The sequence below is a fragment of the Callorhinus ursinus genome, unplaced genomic scaffold, assembly GCF_003265705.2.
Source record: "Callorhinus ursinus isolate GAN/ISIS: 27379988/994484 unplaced genomic scaffold, GSC_fseal_2.0 scaffold2, whole genome shotgun sequence".
Lineage (NCBI taxonomy): Eukaryota > Metazoa > Chordata > Mammalia > Carnivora > Otariidae > Callorhinus > Callorhinus ursinus.
The window spans coordinates 53192363-53211755 of record NW_027397064.1 but is presented as its reverse complement, the minus strand read 5'-3'; the positions used below and the strand labels follow the sequence as shown (position 1 = coordinate 53211755).

Here is a 19393-nt window from a genome sequence, read left to right as displayed (position 1 = left end):
TTTCTTTCTTTCTTTCTTTCTTTCTTTCTTTCTTTCTTTCTTTCTTTCTTTCTTTCTTTCGTTCTTTCTTTTTTAAAGATTTTATTTATTTATTTGAGAGAGAGAGAATGAGAGAGAAAGAGAGCACGGGAGGGAAGAGGGTCAGAGGGAGAAGCAGACTCCCTGCCGAGCAGGGAGCCCGATGTGGGACTCGATCCCGGGACTCCAGGATCATGACCTGAGCCGAAGGCAGTCACTTAACCAGCTGAGCCACCCAGGCGCCCTGGGGAGATGTTTCTCACGTGTACCACTTCCTCTATCCCCTCACCTTGAAGGCACTTGGGTTAGATCTTCTTTTTCTCTGCTAAGCTATGAGCCAGCCTCTCTCCATTTTCTGCCTTCATATATTATGGTCCCATAATATATGGGATGTGTATCCATTTCTTGTTCTCCTTGCTTTTTGGGGGTGATTTTGAAAGGAAGGAGTATAAAAGTTTTTATCTGTCATCTCTGTCATCTTGAAACTTTGTTGGGTTTGGATCTTGCTAATAATAAGTAAATCCTGAAAGCCTATCAAATAGGAAATAATTATCCAGAATACTGTGGAAATCAGTGCTGTAATAAACAATAGAACCACACTAAAATTTACAGAGGTTCTGCCTGTGAAAATGTTATTGATTAGAGTGAGCTGATGAATTAGAATGGTAAGAATAGGGATAATGTTAAAGTAAGGTAATTAGACTAGAAATTTAATTAGAACTTGAAAGCGAATGCCTCTAATAGACACAAGATCAGAATCCCGAGTCATTTTTCAGCTATCAGTTATCACCCATTATATAATATGATGGAATATATTTTACTATAATGTTCCATGCAGCCCATCTCCTCCCCTTGCCTCCCTCGCCCCTTCTTGGGAATCCATATGTAGGTCTTAAACTATTTAGATCATGGATACTTCTGAGAATTTGATAAAAATCATGCACCCTCTTCCCAGAAATTCTTCTATAAATTTATGGTGTTCAAAGACCATGGAACCCACCTCTAGATCCTCAGAATGAAGAGTCGCTGAAGTCCAGCCCACTCACAGTCACGAACATATTTACCTCTGTCAACCATGATACCTGAATTACTGAAGCAGCACCTATCTCTTGACTGTGATTTAAAGCTGCCTGGTAAATGGTTTCTGAGAATCATCAGGCTTGAAAAGTGTCCAGCTGCCAGTAAGTGTCCATTTGCCCCACCCCCACATCCATCTTCCTTCGTGCCCTCTCCATTCAGACCTCCACTTACCCACGTTGAGGAGAAAAAGTCACCTGCCTGCTGAGGACAATATACTTTCAAAAGAGAACACAGTTGCCATGGAAAGTATATTTTAATGTATTTATCCCATGCCTGACTCTATTTTATTCTTTTATTTTCAAATATAGTTATATATTTTCTGTTCCTGACCCAATAATTATGGGGTTTATTGATCTTTACATTAATCTATTTTTTCACCTGTATTCCCTCACAGTCCATATAAAAAATGTAAAGCAGTGAATACAATATATATAAGCAAAGAGACAGTCAAGGCATATGGACCCAGTTCTCACATCACCCTTTCCAGAAAAGCCTATGACTACCCTCTGAGCAGACTTCCAATGATCGTCCTTTCTTGGGCTAAAACATATGCTGGGATAATCCTATTCCCAGCTACCAGAGCATATAATCACCAGAATCCAAAGAACCCAGACTATTAGATTGATTCACAGGGTACCCTAGGCTATCCAATAATTTCCTATCATCTGAGTCAACATAAGATTTAAACTAGCTAGGATATACTACCATTTCCAAGCTGACCCCGTATAATAATAGTGAATGGAGGAAATCATGGGCAGAGAAAAATGACTGTTGCTTTGTGGCTCTGTAGAATCCAAAAAGGTCTAAAAAACAAGAGCCGTAATATCATCACAATATAGATGGTGCTATAGAGGCTTCGTTCATTTAACAAATGTTGTTAAGTGCTTATTATATATCAAGCAACTGATATTGTGGATAATGATTTCATATCTGAGAAAAGGCTTGGGATAATACTAACAGTATATAGTGCTTAATGTATGCCAGGCACTGTTCTATATACTCCAAATCCATTAACTCATTTAATCCTTATCAGAACGCTCTAAGGAAGATGCTGTTCTTATCTTTCATTTTATAGATGAGGCTATTGAGGCACTAAAATGCACTGTTAGAATGTAACAGAGGTGGATTAGAACTCAGGCAACCTGGCTCCCAAGTGTGTTCTCATCCACTCTGCTATTCAGCCACTAAGGTGAGGGTATGGGTACAGTTATGCAGCTTTTAAATACTCTTGTGATGATACAGTGTTAGATGACATGGCTTTAAAGAATCAGCTGATGTGTGCTTTATTCCACAAAGGATGTTATGCTTGAGTGGTGATGAGTTGATATTGCAGAACCACTGGACATCTTGCGCCTAAACATGAGCTCGGGTGCATCAAGATATAACTGATCATAAATAGTGACGTGCAAATAGGTTTGGAGAGAAAAGAAAGTTACAATGGTTTATATGTAACATCCCAACTTTACTCAATACATGCATAGAAAAAGACTGTCAGGACATCAAAATGTTACCAGTAATGGGATCACAGTTGACTTAAAAATTTTCCTTTGTGTCCAAATTCCATAAAAAACATTTATTCATTAGAATGTGTGTGTGTGTGTGTGTGTGTGTGTGTGTGTGTGTGTGTGTCTAAATTCTGTTTTGTTTTAAGAGTAAGCCCATGTTTCATCAAACTTTCCTAGCTTGGAATAAAATAATGACAACCTCACAGGTGTCATTCACTCACTTATTCATCAAGCAAATATTCATTAAGCATTTGCTCCATGTTAGGCACGGGGGAAGCACTAACATCTTGAAAAGTGTCCATTCATTCATTGATTCATTGAGCAAATATTTATGAAGCATTTACACTGTTCCAAGCATGAGGAAGAGAGCACAGAGGAAGATTGGAAAGACCCTGGCCAGCCCGAGGCATGCGGTAGAAGTCCCCTTTCTAGTGAGAAACCATCACAACACTGGCTGTGCTTTGTAGGAAAGACTAATGTTGGAAGAGGTCAGCCACCCCTGCTCTGTTTCTGGAGACGGTAGATTATGGACTGCAAGACCCTTGTCGTGTATTCAACTCCAGCATGGGAAGCTGAGAGAGTGATGCCAGAAATTCTGCCTTCACATTTGTTTTTGCACCTGGTGTTGGAGGTACTGAATGATGAGGGATTTCCTGAGTTCATCCTGTTGATTTCAAGATCTAGCATGTGGTGGACTAAGAGGGAGGGAGTCCAATGATGTACTAGGAATTCTTAATGGTTGCAGAAATTCCAGACTGAAGGTTCTTGCCTCCGAATGTTCCTCCATGGATGCTGACAGCCAGGCACTAAAGCAGAGCCCTCAGTGGATTGGCTAAAGTCGAGGGAGAACGCGATTAATTTTTGTAGAGATTTCCTTCTCCCCTTCATCTTTCTCTCTTTCTGGATAAGAAGAGCTCACCATTCCAAGGGGTTTAGAAGAACATGGTTTCTCATGGAAGTGTCCCTCTAGAAGAATCTGCACACCACATCCTTAATCTGTGTCATGTCTCAACTGACCTATAAATGACTTCCAACTTCGAAGTGACGTGAGTTTGGGGCCGAAATGCAGCATTTAGACAAGAAACGTTTAGTTTCTGGTTTTCTTAATTTCTGGTGTGCAGAGTGTTGCGGGTCACTGTCTGGGGCCTTTGTTTGATACGTTATTAAAATCAAGTTTACTTTAGCCAAAGAGCACTCTTTGAGGGTTTCATTGTAAATGCCACATACAAGATGCTCATGTCTCTCTGGGAAACTTAGATCTGTGAACAAGAGCTAAAGGTTCTATGAGAAGGGGCCCTTCAGTCACCCTCCCGATTGAGCACATAGCCCGGTGTGGGTGGATCAGAGCAGTGAGAGTTGTTAAGTCACGGGTTTGGCCTCCACAGGTGTATACAGCAAGCCCAGCATGTTTCTCTTTGGGAATCTGTTGGCTTCAAGATGGAACGGCTACCTCTCAACATACAAATCTAGGGAGCAGGCTGATGGGCATCAGCCTATTCAACTGCTCCAAAGCAATGAGTTTAGGCAGAGGGCTTTCTCAAGCTTTAAGATGGAAGTAGATTTCAGTTGCTTACCAAGAGTGTTTATGAATAAATTTACACTACTTGATGCCATAACCTATCTTCTTTTTAAAACAGGATCCTATTTCTGCCAACCAGGGCTTATGTGATGAAAACACAATGGGGAGGAGAACAGGTATTCACAGCCACAATCCCCTACTGGGGGAAAAAACCCTACTGCACAAACCAGAGCATCTAGATTTAATGGTCATACTCCTTTGGAATTTACAGTAATCTTTTTCTGCCAGTATTTGGGTGTGCTGAGCTGAAAAAGAGGCACTTTAGCCCTATTTTTGAGGTCCAGAGACCAGAACCTCTCCAGCTGTTAGGGGACCACCATCTAGCACTATGTTTACATGTCCCTTTCACCAAAGCATGTAGTGTAACACAAACCAGTTGTAGTTTGCCTAATTATCCATGGGACTAGGGGTAGTTTTGATCAAACTTGCGTCTCTTTCTCCTCGAGATGAATGCAGCCAAATACTGATTTAAATCTATAATGACCCTTCCTTTCCCAACCCAAGAGCTGGGAAAATCTTACAGTCTACATTGAAATACTCTCTCCTACAACCAGAAGCCTCTAAAGGCACTTGTCATCAAAGAGTAAAACCTAAGTCATATTTTGGATATACCGTGACTCTCAACCTCAAGTAATGTTGCAACTGTTTGCCCATGTAAGTCTGAGAAAGGCCAGGGAGCAAAACTCAGTGGTGTGTTTGGTGTAATTGCATATGTTGAATGAATGTTTGATGCATGAAAAAAAAATTGGGTTGATTCTAATAAATTTTATAGAGTTATTTTTTAACCACTTCCAAGACTTAATTTTTAACCTACCTATTATCATAATTTTAAAAAATTATTTATTTTGGAAGGTTAAAAGCATACAAAAAGTAGAATACTTATAATGAACCACCACGTCTTCATTATCCAACTTCAACAACAGGATCCATGGTTTGCTGGTCCTGTTTCATCTATCTGTTCACATGCATTGCTTTGTTTCTTTGTGAGCTAGAGTCTTTCAGAGCAAACCTCCAGCATCGGTCAACACTCTTTATTTCATTCTCAGGACGTCAAATAAAAACTGGCCGAATTATCTCTGCTCTCATATTTCGATAAAATGTGTAAAAAGACATACAAATGGTAGAAGGAAAACTTCAGAATGGATATCCTAATAAGACTTGGGAAAAACACAGTTTGGACTTCAATTTAGATAATACAAGAACTACTTATCTGTGTGCATGCAGCACACACTGTATTTCAAAAAGAAACAAGAAAAAGCATATTCAATTCTTAAGGACTTAGCTTTCAACACTAGAAATAGATGTGCTTTGTGATTTTTTTTTGAGGCAGAGATTTTTTTGTTCATGTTTAGAAAGGTAGTTTATATTTTGTGATAAATTACTAGTGAACTGAATATAATACAGCATGTGGTTTGTGAGCACAGAAAATGAGGCAGATCACTTGGTGAACATCAATTGTGCAGAGACAGACCTCTCCAAGTACGAGAAGCCAGGTTGATGAATTTCAAGACTATGAGGGCTCTTCAAAGCTTACCCAAATTTTTATTTGCCATCGTTGAGTCAAAATTAAACACCGGACTCATGAACAATTAAAACTTTTTAAAGCTCCCAACTTGACACCTTGAAGTGCCCATTTCCAGCCCCACGGAAGTGCCATCACTAAGCTATAAACCAGGGAGAATGGAGGCTGTGATAAATGACCACGGCTTTGCTGCTGGGTCTCCCTGACCTGGAGGACTCGGCTGGTGTCATAAAACACAAAGCGACAGATTAAGCAGTTTACCAACACCGTAAAAATCTCAAGAATAAATTCCCTTTAATCAAAAATCCTATATTGTAACAAGGCAGCCCGAGCCCTGAAACCACATTCATTTCCTCACAAGACTGTGTCCATCAGCAGGAGCTTATACGCGCCCCGGAATACTGGACATGATTATGTTCATACAGTTTTACAATTTACATGTCCTAAGAAAAATACCCAGCTCTGGCTGATGGTGCTGGAGAATTTATTTTCACTAGGAAGGGAATGACCCATAACTCATGAATGGCAGCGCTTAAAGTGAGTTATGGAGGTTACTCTCCTGTGTGAGGAAATGGATTGGATTATCCTTCTGCCCAATTGTATGTTTGGTTATTAGCGCACCGGGTTCTTAATTATGTGTGGCTTTGCCTTCTTCCTTTTATAAAATAAATGTGGATAAAGGGAATGTCAACTAGAAGCATGGAGTGCTTAATTGGGGCTCTCAGAGGTGGCCAGAGAGAAGAAAAATAGAAACCTTCTTAAATGATGAAAAGGCAGGACTCTTAAATGTAATTTAAGCACAGCATTCAAATTGATTAGTGCCCAGTGCTGATATTCTCCAAATACACTGAAAATCACTCTTTTCCTAACTTGAAAATTTGGCATCTTTAAAGTTACACTGGAAGTCAAGACATACCTACATGAAGATTAAAGAACTGGCTTTTCTAACATGCAGATTTTATCGCATTGTTATGATGACGCTGCCATTTATTTTCAAGTAAATATAGTAGTTACTACTTATATGAAAAGGAAATACAATGTGAAAATGATGTTTGATGATTATAAACATGATTATTGTTTGTTACTTTACTATAGTCAGTTACAGAACAAAACATGTAGCTCTCTCTGGACCTCCCAATGTGACAATCTACAAAAAAACTTAGATTTCTGTTGAGATTAGGATTCTGGTTACTTAGTGAAAATATTTTATTCAAAAATTTAATTGGTTCTAAAAAATTTTTTAATTGACTCTGTCCTTCTTGGGAGGCCAGGGGGGTGGGGATGGTGGGAGGGGAGAGAGGGAATGGGGGAGAGTTCCAATTGTGCTTCTCAGATCTCCTTCCAGAATAAATTTTCTATCTCAAAAAATCAAGGACTTCTCTGAAAATGGCAGATAGCAGACAGCGCATTATCCTCAAGCTGGTGAATAGGATGGATTTTTCTCCCTAAACGTCCCTTCTGCTCTCCAGTTTGAATTATCAATAAAATGACTTGGCTTATCTCTGAAAATAACCTTGTTGACAACACAAATATGGACTTAAACACGCTACCTCCACATTTAAGATTTAAGAAGCCCCCAGTAAATGTCAGGGGGTGTCAGTATGTTTGCTGTGATACTTGGTTATTACTAGTGTTTAACTGCCATCCCCCACCAGCGCCATGCCGCCTGCCCACCATAAATTTTAATGTGATCATGTGCTCTACTCTTTTCATATCCAGTGAATTCTGCGGGATCATAATATTCTATATGAACCCTAGCTGAACCTTAGTGTGATATGAAGAAAAAACAAGATTTCTAGCAGTGATAGTTGTTCATCGTTTTATAGTTTTTTAAAAAACTGGACACTAGGCAACATGAATAATATTACCCTCAACTAAATCCACTCATTCAAATGCGTCTCTTTTGAAAGAGCCCTACAGGATGCTGGGCATGGCCCAAAGTGCTAATGAGTACATTTATGGGATAGTAAAGAACACTGACTCTTAAGGAAACCTTTTTTTAATCCCCCCTGGAGAATCTGTCAGAACTCATACATCATTTATAAAACGGAAAAATGTCTCCGCAACTTTGGCACTACCGCATACCTTTTATTCCACAGAATACAAACAAAAAAGCAGTCATTTTCCCTATCTGGTCTGCATTGTGAATAGGAGAGATGTGTTTCTCATTGTTCATTATGTATGTGCTTAATGGAATATTTGTTCTACAAGCTTCCATAAATAAAGAGAATTTGTATGATTATTCTTGATCTGCAGGTTTTTATTCCTTGTTTTAGCCCCAAATAGTAACTGTGCTGTATTTATCCAAGGAATTAAAAATATTTGGTAAATTCTAACTACTTAAATATCTCTTTAGAAGCAAGGAATAATACAGGAGCTTTCATTTCTAAATTGGGAATTTTAGCCCAGAGGTGTGGAATAAATTAGTAAGTCATTAGCCGGGTTCCCAGTGAACTAAATTTCCACCGTTTTATATCAAATTGCTTATTCTTCGAAGCAGTTCATTCTTTTCCCCCCTAAAGGAACAAAACCGATTTGCTACCTAGACATGAGGTTGAATACTTTTGCAAAACATAATTCTGAGTCAGTAAGTTTATTTTCCATGTTCAAAATGATTTTAGGGTTAAAGGTTTGGAAGCTGGTGTGTAGATTTACTACTTGCTTGTCCTGTTGTACACGGTGTCATAACTTGCTCAGCAGTGACACACAACTATGCATCTTCCCACTCTCAGAGACAATGGGCTTAGAAAAATACATACATGCACAGATACAAGGTCACATGGAGAATGTTATATTATTCCTGCTAACAGCTCTGTGGGCAAGGCAGTCATAATACAGTCTGACCTGATAGGAGGGGCTTTTTTTGGACACACTTGCTTTGGTGGTGCCTTTTTAAAGGAAAGAGTGTGGGAGTGTGTGATTCATTATCTCCTGTCCTAGAAGAAAAGAAGTACTTTCAGAGAAGGTTGGGAAGGTTGTTTCTCCTCCTTTCTTGGCAACTGGCTGGGAAACTTTGCCTTGGAGCGCCATCTAGAGGAAAACTCAGCATATGTGCGCCATGCTTTCTTGGCTTTGTGACTCAGACGGAAGGAATCTAGTGTCGGTTGGTGTATGGTAATTTTTTTTTTTTAAGAGAAAATTCTGTTTCTAACACAATACACGGAAATAGAATATGAGATAACTAGAATGGAAATATAATCACTGATGAGAACAGAACAGTGAAAGCCCCTACTAGTCTTCAGGAGTGTCTGAAGTGTTAATACCCATTCTTGGAAGTGAGTAGGTTATCATTTTGCCCATAAGCTGAGGTTGTATTCCAGAAGTTAGAACTGATGAGTAAATTAAATTCATTTTTTCTTCACTGATCAAGTAATCTTTTTTCACCTCCGTAATTATTTTCTTAGTTAAAAAATTCTTGTTAACCAGGTTGCCCATGGTCAAGTTGAAGAGACTGCTTGTGTTAGGTACAAAAGTTGATACTTTCAACCTATTGTAACCCTTAGGCAAGTTCAGCAAAATCTAATGAGCAGGAAATAATATCTTTTCCAGATGTGGCTTCTCAATTCAGTCTGAGGGAGAAAAAAATAACATTCACCAGTGTATTTTTTTCAAAGGGTGGGAACTTTAACAGAGAATTCTCCCCTTTTTGAGCTAGCATTAATACAAAAACAAAACCCAAACCTTCTCACACAGGGCTACTCTTCAAGGTTGCTGAGCAGACTTGCAAAAATAACTATACGCTTGAAATATTCTGGCAGTATGAATACCCCTGTTGTAATAACACAGCTTGAGAGTTCTCCTTTCTTCCAGTTCCTGAAAAGGATCAAGATTGTCTTTTGGAAACATATACTGAAGAAAACTGGGTATGTATTTCCTTTTACTCCTAAGTGCCCTCCCTGACCCCACTGCTCTTGCCAACTTACCCCACCCTGACTATTTCAAGGCTTGTCATAGAAGTCTGTTTCTGTCTTTTACATCTCTAACTTATAATAGCAAGGCCATTCCTTTTTTCCCTTCATTGAACAAGGCTCCCACTGACTTATTTTTGGCAAGTCACCATAAATCCATAGGTTCTCCAAAATAGCAGGTTAACAATTTCTTTATTGAATGTCTTCTGTGAGTCAGACACATAAACTCTGCACACAGAAAATGATTCCTTGTCTACTGAGATTTGATATGGAAAAGCAAGATGAAAGTGCGTTTTTTTTTTGTTTTGTTTTTTTTTTAGCAACATTGGCACTTGAACAATTAAGGCTAATAGTTCAAAGCGTCTTCCTCCCTCATTTGCCTGGCCGACTGCTTTCATGGGGTATGTTACAGAAGGACAGGGTCAGTCCAGTTTTTCCAGGCCAATCCGCTTGCTCCTTAAGCGGCTAAGGATCCAAAACAGATGTCCTCCAGTGTAAAAGTGAAGACATTTTGGTCCCATCTTCTCATGCTATTTGCACATTGGCGTTTAAGTTAACCTAACACACATCTGTTGAAAACCTACCAAGTGTACGAGGGCATGCAAAGTGTTGGCGAGGCCCTCAGCAAAAAAATGCCTTCATTGGGCAAACAAATGAATGTTGTTGAAAGAATAAGAAATGATCTCTTCGGCCTCAAGCTGCTGACTCTATAGCAAAATTAGCAACCTGTGCCTTAAGATACACAGAGGAAAGAAAGATACGTTGTACTAGTCACAGTGCAGAGATAGAAGTAATTATTGATGCTTGGGGAGATAGGGGAAGACTCTGGGAAAAACTGGCATGGATCAGTGCCTTCAAGGATGAGTAAAATTTTAATAGGCAGAGAACGGGACAGATCATTTCATAAGGAAGGAGCAGAACAGTATTTGCTCATTTGGCCAAAGAAAAATGTATATCATTTGGAGGTCCCTATTTTGGGTTTAAATTTCAGTGTGGGTACAAAGATGTAAGGTACTTAGATTTATGCTATAATAATTAAAACTTGTATTCTTTTCTATTTTATATGGTAAATATGTTTATACATACAAATATATGTACATATGTATATGTCTACATCATATGTGTATGTATAAAACCAAGAGGCCAGAGAAGCCAATATATTTAAGCCAGAAAACATTTTACTTGATTACAGTTTAACAGTATAAGTGGAAATAAGGCCAAAACAAGCCTTATTTCTTGCCAGTAAACGGAGATGAATAGAAGATTTGGTTTCAATCTTTGCCACAAACATTTGCTGTTAGTTTAAATTCCAAGGCTTACCTCTGGCCAGTGGCTCTAACCATCTCCAAAAACCAGACTACCACCTTCCCTGGGTGACAGCCCCTAGAACGGAGATTTTAAGCCTCGTGTGCCCCTAAGCCCTAACGGCATTTGCTCCTACTTCTTTCTTCCCTTGCCTCCCTGGGCATCTCACAGATAAGCGCTCTTTCAGGATTTCCATGTTCCCGTGGGTAATGTTCACACGCCCTGACTGTGGCTTTTCACCAACCGAGAGAGTTTTATCCAGGGATCCCTTATGTTTTGTTACTCAAGCCCCTGTCCTCTGCAAAAAGATTACTTTGAAAATCCAAGCATTTCTTTTGTAAAAAGAACTAGTTTCCCAAGATAAAACACTGAAAAGAGGCTCAAGCAATCATGCCAAGACTACACCTGCTTCAAGGTGTCAGCGATTTTACTGCTTTAAAGCCCAGAAATTGTTGTGAAATATATACTCCCATAACCAGGGCAGGTAAGTTCCAGTGTAAAATAAATCATGTGGCAATTTGTCAGAGAAATGGAAATGTGAAGGAGAAGGCCTCTAGGTCCCTCCAAATGACAGATGACCTTCCACTGCTACCGAACACACTTACTGTGAGCATCGCAAACATCAGTTGGCACACGTTGAAGGCGTGTCTCCAGTTGTGGTACAGAACCATTCGATAATTTTTCCTCACTGTCAACAGCCACCTACACAGTGTCTGAAATGGGAAGGGAAAGGTTGTATCAGGCGGTTGGATGTGTCTCCAGTGGGCTGTTATCAAAACGATGCCTTATGTCTGAGTCATCTTCACCACCCAAAGTCCTTCCACAAACCTCCCAGGGTTCTCACGGTAATCCCAGGAGGTGTGCAGGCTGAGTAGTATCATCCTCAAGTTGCATTTGGGAAAGCTGGCTACCATGTTGTCGCAGACAGATCGCCTTGTCAGAACATCTTACCTCATAGTCAATTTTAAATTTCTGTACCATCCCCAGCTCCATGAACATCCGGAGAGCAGCTGTGATCATGGCGTCAACATCAAGAGAGAAGTCATCAAAATGTATGTCATCGATGGCAAGTTCTGACACCAGAGGGACGTTGGCTGCCTACAAAAGAGAAGACAGAAGTCAAGCCAAGTTTACCCGCTTTTCCAAAGCCCTCATCGTGCTCTCTCCTTTCTGGCTTATCAGACGTGCCACATAAATCACACCTGACCTGCACTTACACTCCAATAGAGCTAAACTCTGAGCTGGAAATGTTTTTTGTTTCCGAGCTGCAAATGCCCCAAGCAAATGAAGAGGGTGGGAGGGGGGAAGGGAAGCTATTCTGAAGGAAAAATATACACACTGGATCCAGTCTGCAGAATTTAGAATAAAAGCTGTCTAGTTTACTGAGACTGCAGTCATACAATATATTCTGATGCATATTACAGAGCACTAAATGCAAGAAACATCTGGGCAGCCAGCAGCTGTGAATTTTAAATGCTGCTATTCAGAGGAGGACATGGTATAATACACCCCTTTGCCTTGTTTCTTGTATTCTTATATCCTTGCGTTGTGTATCCTTATTTCCGTTTCTTCTGTCCTTATATATTGTAGCTCCGCACATGCCCTTTGTTACACACGTGTTCTGTATATTCAGAAGGATGGAAAGGATCAGACAGAGCATCTGTGGCACAAAATGTTTTCTTAATAGAATAGCGACGTTTGGAGGATCAGCACCAGCATATGTTTCACCAAAAGAATAAATTTACAGTATCGTTTAGTTTCATTCTACATAAACATCACAGTGTAATTACAATACTGGTCATACATATTCAGGGTTTTCAAAACACTCATGTGAGGCAGCTGTCCATCCGTTGCCCCACACAAACTTAAAGGGAAGAAAAAAATCTTAGGGAACCATTTTCATGCTGATTTCATTTGGTTCACCATATCGTTTGGGCCACTCTTGGTAAGGGAATAATTTCTACCTTTTTAAGCTATCAGGGACATTCTGGATTCATATTCCTAGTCTATTCACTGGGTGTAAATTACTCAAGGAGTTATCTTCACCCTGGGACTAATTTGGCTGAGCAATGAAATCCAACGCTGGTCACTCTAAGCATTCTAGAAACCATATAATCAGTCCTGCCTTCCCAACTCCATGCTCCTCCATAAGAGTTTACATCTCTAGGCTAAAATCAGAACACTGTTTATTCCCCACAACACAGAAGAACAATGAACAAATATATAAATATGGTACCGTATTAACTATATGCACACTGTTGTACGATAGGTATCTGGAAGTTTTTCACCTTGTGTGGCTGAAACTCTGCACCCAATGGACAACTCCCCATTCTCCTCTCCCCTGCAGCCCCTGCGACCACCATTCTCCTTTCTGTTTCTATGAGTCTGATTACTTTAGATATCTCATATAAGGGGAATCAGGTAGTATTTATCTTTTTGTGACTGGCTTATTTCACTTAGCATAATGTCTTCAAGGTTCATTCATGTTGTACCATATGACAGGATTGCCTTCTTTTTAAGGCTGAATAATATTCCGTTGCATGTGTATGCAGCTGACCCTTGAACAACATGGGTTTGGGCTGCATGGGTCCATTTATATGCGGCTTTTTTTCAATAGAGACGACACAGTACTGTAAATGTATTTTCTCTTTCTTATGATTTTCTTAATGTTTTATGTTCTCTAGTTTACTTAATTGTAAGAATTAACAGTACCTAATACATGCAATATACAAAATATGTGCTAATCGACTGTTTATGTTATCAGTAAGGCTTCTGGTCAATAAGGATAATAGTAGTTATGTTTTTGGGGAGTCAAAATTTTACACAGATTTTTGACTGCATGGGGGTTGGCGCCCCTAACCCTCATGTTGTTCAAGGGTCAACTGTAATACATTTTCTTTATCCATTCGTCTGCTTATGGTTTAGTCTCTGTCTTAATCAGCTTATCTGTCAAGCAATCATTTTCATATATCAGAGGTTTCAGAGTCTTAGAGGTTTTCCTTAGCTGTATGGTCATCTTTGATTTTCAGCTTCTGTTTACAAGTCAGGCTCTAATAGTTCCTGTTAAATCTTCGGCAGCCTTCTCTGGAGGGGGAATCTAACTGACCTGTTTCCTTGGGAAAGCCACCAAATGTGGGGTATCTTTAGGACTTTGCTCTTTAGCTACTCAGATTCCCCAGAGAAGACTCTTGAGGGTGGAGCCTGGCTGGGAAGGGGCTTGGGGGAGGAGCCCCAGCACTGGTTTCTAGCCCTTCATTCAGCCTTGTTTGCAGCCTGTAGGCCTACCCTCAAGCTCTGCGCTGGTGTCTCCCTAACCCAAGGAGCAGCTGTTATACGCTCTTAAGCTACACACAGCTCTCAGTGTTTATGAGGTGGAGGCGTGAGACAAAGGATCTGGAGATGTCACTGTTTCTTAGATTCCCCATTTTCCTGGACATAGTCCCACCCTCATCCCTACTTCCAAAGGTACTTAATTAGCCAGTTCTGGAGCTATCTGGGAGGGGCTCTGTGGTATAAATTTGTTTGTCTCTCAGCTTTTCCCACTGCTGGCTTATTTTGGCTTTCTTGGGTTTGATAAATTACTTAATATTTATCCATCTGTTTTCTAGCTTTCAAAATTTTGTTATTATTAAGTTCTCTCCCAATTTCTTTGTTTTTGAGAATTTGTACCCTAAAAAAAAATTTCTTTATGATTTTTTAGTGGGGCCTGAGGCAGGAACAAAAGAAAAAGTCAGTTTACTCTACCATCGTTATCCAAAAATCATTTAAATTGTGTTTTTTAAATGGTGACTTAAATGATCAGCTTGGAGAACTCAGAGGTAAACTGGCCTTTGGTTTTTAGTCCCTTTGTTTCTACGTGCATGGGCCTGGCGGCAACCGTGCACACCCTTTTCTCTTATTCTGTACCCCTGTGTCAATCCTGACCTTGCCTTTTAGGCTGTAACACTCTTAGAGGAGGATGTGGTGTTCCTTTCCCTTAGGGAAACTCCAAAACGACTTTCTACTTCCACCACATGTTTCAAGGGCTTTCTCTCTGCCTAGAATATCTGTGCTCGTGGTAGTTTGTTCACGTTCAAACTCAAATACACCTGGAAAACCACTTCTCAAGAGGGTAGGAGCCCCGTCGCAAAAGACACAAGTGTTTCTGCTCTCAGGAGAAGAGACTGGTCCTGGGTCGGCAGAGGAAGTCCAACCCCCTCCCAGCTGGTTGCCGAGGAGCTTATACGGCAGTGGAGGCCGTGCTGCTCTCCAGGTGGCCCCTGTCTTGTGGATTATTAATAGTGTCGTCTCTGATGCCATTGTAAATCCTCTACCCTTCAAAGGCACTAAATTCACTTAATTATCTTAAAAATTAAAGAATATAGGCATTTTTTCATTATGAAATGTTAATGGAAAGGAAATAAGAACATTAGGTTGAAAAATGTAGGGTGACCTCTGGTTCACCAAGACCCATACTTATTGACCTTGTCTTTTTTCCCCTAGCATGTTGATTGATCCACTGTTAAATCATACCAGCCTATAGATCACCCCAAGCCTTGTCGTAAACCCTTGCTGGCACTTGTAGATGCAGAGAAAGTCCCCAGCCTTTCAGAAATGGCCAGTTTCAGGTATTTTGAGAAGTATGGATAGTTTTCATCCCCATTCCTGGGTTCAAGAGCGGTTTCTGGCGGAAATTATGAAGAATTAAGAGTAGAGTGTGTCCTGAGGAGGTGTGCATGGAGATCTTGTCTGCAAAAGAGTTGGGAAGAGCCTTCTGTTGCCAAATGTCCTTGTTATAGAAACACAAGCTCTGCATATCTTCTGATAAGCAGAGAATGGGATCACGTCTTCCAGACCTATAATTACTCTAGACATAGGATATTAACAAAACAAATCAAAGTCAGTTTCTCCAATTGTCAGTCTTCAACTTTTGTAAATATTTAAAAGGCACCATATCCCTAAATCAAAGAAGAGTGCTACAATCCAAAGTAACTACTGAATTAATAGCCAGGAAATAACACTTGGATAAAAGAACAATTTACTTTACTGCAGCAATAAATGAAAACACAGAATTATGAGTCCTGGAGCTATTTTGAATAATGTTCAAGAAGTGGGACTCTAGCTGGCTGGGAGTACCTGATATCCTTTGACCATGCCTCTTCTTTGTTTGGGTCTTAATAGTTAAGTGGTTATCAAAGGAAGTCATAAAACTGCCTCCTCTAAAATTGAAAAGGTAGCTTTGCAAAGAGGCCATAAAATGTTAAAATATAATCCTGGATCCCCTGACACATGAATATTACGTTTTGTGATGTTCAGAAAATGGGAAGAAACAACAAAGTGGGTGGTGGTCCAGGCCAAGCATTTCAAAGGCAGAATGACTTGTCGCCACCCCAGCCCACTCACTCACGGACTCCTCTGGACAAGAGCAGAAGTTGGGGGCTTTAGGATCCTGGGATTATGGAAGGCAGGGGACTGGGCTGTGGGGATGTGGAAGGGACCGCAACGTTCTTTATTTTGCCACACTGTTATAGCTCTTCCCACGTGCCAGGCACTATTCTGGCACCTTATGCATATCAACTCACTTGCTCCTCACGAGTACCCGAAGAGGTAGGGAGTATTTTTAATCCCATGTTACAGACGAGGCAACTGGAGTAGATGATAGGTAATCTGTTCAAATTTGCACAGTGGTGACTGGCAGAGGCAGATTTGAACCTGGGGCATCACCAGAGACTGGTTCCCAACCACTACACTGCCTCTAAAAATGGGCTGCTGCCAAGCCAAAGGGTCCCTCATCCTTGTTTTATGCAAGCTAACTTGGGTGCACCAGGAGCGGTGTTTGGGACTTAGATCCAGATAATTATCGATCCATTTTTCATGATGAGCAGCCTGGAACCATTTGAGAGGATAATGTTTTGGTCTTACATGAATTCATTTGGGAAGTTTCTAGGTTCACAACTGCCTTTAGAATAGCCCCAGTCATTAGCATTGTTTTGATTAAAGGGAACACAGAATCAGTTCAATACTCCCAAGACCATCCTGAAAAAAATAACTTCTCCTCTGAGGGAGCAGGAGCAGACTTCAGGCAAATGACATTAGCTTCCGACAGGAAAGCAGAGCATGCATGGGGCTGATACTACCCTTGGCCAGGCAAGAGTAAGGGAAGCAGCAAACAGGTGAGATGCTGGGTGGAGAGCAGGAAGACGAGGGATCCTTCTGTCTAGACAGGATCCTTTTGTCAGAAACCTGGGAAGGTTTCCCTGGACATTTGGGACACAGTTGAGAAATGCTTAAAACATATGTGTCACTCAGGTTTTAGAGGGACTAACGGTACTAGAAGTAGTTAGTGGTTTAGGTAGTTTACAGTCATATTTCTGGTGGCAAAGAGTGACATTTTAACGAATTTCCGCTCTTGCTCAGGAAAAAAGGAAACGATTTCTTTTTCTTTTTTTAAAAGATTTTATTTATTTGACAGAGAGAGACACAGCGAGAGAGGGTACACAAGCAGGGGGAGTGGGAGAGGGAGAAGCAGGCTTCCTGCGGAGCAGGGAGCCCGATGCGGGGCTCGATCCCAGGACCCTGAGATCATGACCTGAGCCGAAGGCAGACGCTTAACGACTGAGCCACCCAGGCACCCCAAAGGAAACGATTTCTCATTAATCCCAGTACAACGTTGCTTTCCTAAATCAACTTTCAAACAGGAAAGCTGGGCTATTTGGGAGCCCACAACCTGTGGCACGTGTGGGGGAAGATATGGAATTCAAAGAAGATAGCGCAACAAAGCTCCAGCAGCCAGCTGCTCAGCTGATGGAGGAGGTGCTGGCTGCCCCGCACATTTGCTGGTGACACCCACCTTGCGTGTCTACAAAACGCTGCCAGAAGCCACAAAAGGCTATGAAGCCAGCTGGTGGCCTGGGTGGCAGTAATGTGAAGCTCTGAGTCGTGTTCCTGGGGCCAGACATACAATAAGGAGATGACCAAACCCTGCAGCTCACGGGCTCAATTTATATGTGGAAACAGTAAAATTTAGAACATAAGAGAGAATATAAATGTCTAAGAATTGTCAAGAAATATTTTTAAAAGAAGAATTATAAGGCCCTATCCTATCTCAGGTTAAAGTATAAACATAGTATATTTTAACATGCTTCTATGTTAAAACATAGACTTTATGCCTTTGACTCCGCTTACACCATTTTTTATCTTGTAACTCCCTCTTCGAATACCTCTAAGTGTTCAATGTGGTCTGCTGAATGAAGTGAAATTCCTTAGCTTGGCATTCAAGGCTCTTCGTAAACATTGCCCATCCAGCGTTACCATCTGCCAGTCGTCTGTGGAAGCATCAGGCGGGGCATTTCATTATCCTTCTTCTCATCTCTCCGTCTCTGTTTCAGATTACTCTGCTCCCCGGCCCCCGCCATGGGGTTTGACTTCTTCCTTACTCTGTGCCAACTGAAATTCAAACGCCATCTTCTTTACAAGTTCATTTCCATTCATTCATTCATTCCTATCTCATCCTACGGTGATGTTGTCCTTCTCCGCAGTTATAGAAGTCACTGTAATATTTACAGTCACTTTATACTCTAGGGTTTTCATGTATACGATTTAGAGCTGGAAGTAGGTCCCTGAATCAGGTACGCAGATTGGTTTGAATGTGATTATTTGTAATGGGGGGGGGAGGGGTCCATAGCTTTCTTCAGACTCCTCTGTTGTTTAACATGGGTTCTGTAGCTTGACAAACTCACCAGGTGATCCTTCTGTACACGCTGAGGGCTGTTTCCTCCCAGAATCTTGGTATACACGCATACTTAAGCTTCACCTAAACAGTGGCAACACTTCCCATTACACAGCTAACCAAGTCAAAGGGCATTTTATGTATTTGTCTTTTTTAAGTGCATAAAAGCAAGGAGGATTTGTAGTCAATAATCACTATACTGAAAAAAAGAGAGGACAGTTTAAAGAAATATGAACTCTTAGATACAGTATGTCCCTTTTCTCACTAACCTTTAGTTATTCTCAATTACTGCTTAATTCACTTTGGTTTTCTAGGCTTGAGTACACTTATTACTTTGAATCTCTTAACAGGAGAATGGAACTTCTATCATCTCTTGACATGTGATTTTCAGAAATTTCACCAGAAGTTAAAAATCTTATATTTCTGTTTGAGCTGTTCTGGTTAAACAATCTCAGTGCTACCTGTTTCCTATTGATCTCAGGAACCGCCTTTGTTACCTTTTATGCAACAACATAAGCCTCGGGAGGCATGATGCCCACAGATTTTTCTTGTCATGGTGAGAACAAAAAGTAAAAGAAACATCAGAGTGGGTGTTCCTTTTGGAAACAGAGACACTTTCTTTTATGTGATGTCTTTTTAACACTGGCTCTTTCATATTTCTAATGTGCCCTTCTTTTTTATGTTTATCAATGAAATAGTCTCCACAGCAGCACTGTGGAGATAATAATAATTAAATACTGCATTTCAACAGCAACTGGTCATTTTTAA

The 19393-nt window shown here is 40.5% G+C and overlaps 1 protein-coding gene across 1 annotated transcript in view; it reads right to left on the bottom strand.

Moving 5' to 3' along the window:
- The window catches only part of PDE11A (phosphodiesterase 11A), a 382192-nt gene that overhangs the window by 78227 nt on the left and 284572 nt on the right, over positions 1 to 19393 (bottom strand). Inside the window, exons 11-12 of the mRNA XM_025849540.2 lie at positions 11869 to 12015; positions 11523 to 11630 (exon numbers count right to left, since the gene is read on the bottom strand). Coding sequence (XP_025705325.1) covers positions 11523 to 11630; positions 11869 to 12015 — 255 coding nt within the window. The remainder of the gene's footprint in view (positions 1 to 11522; positions 11631 to 11868; positions 12016 to 19393) is intronic.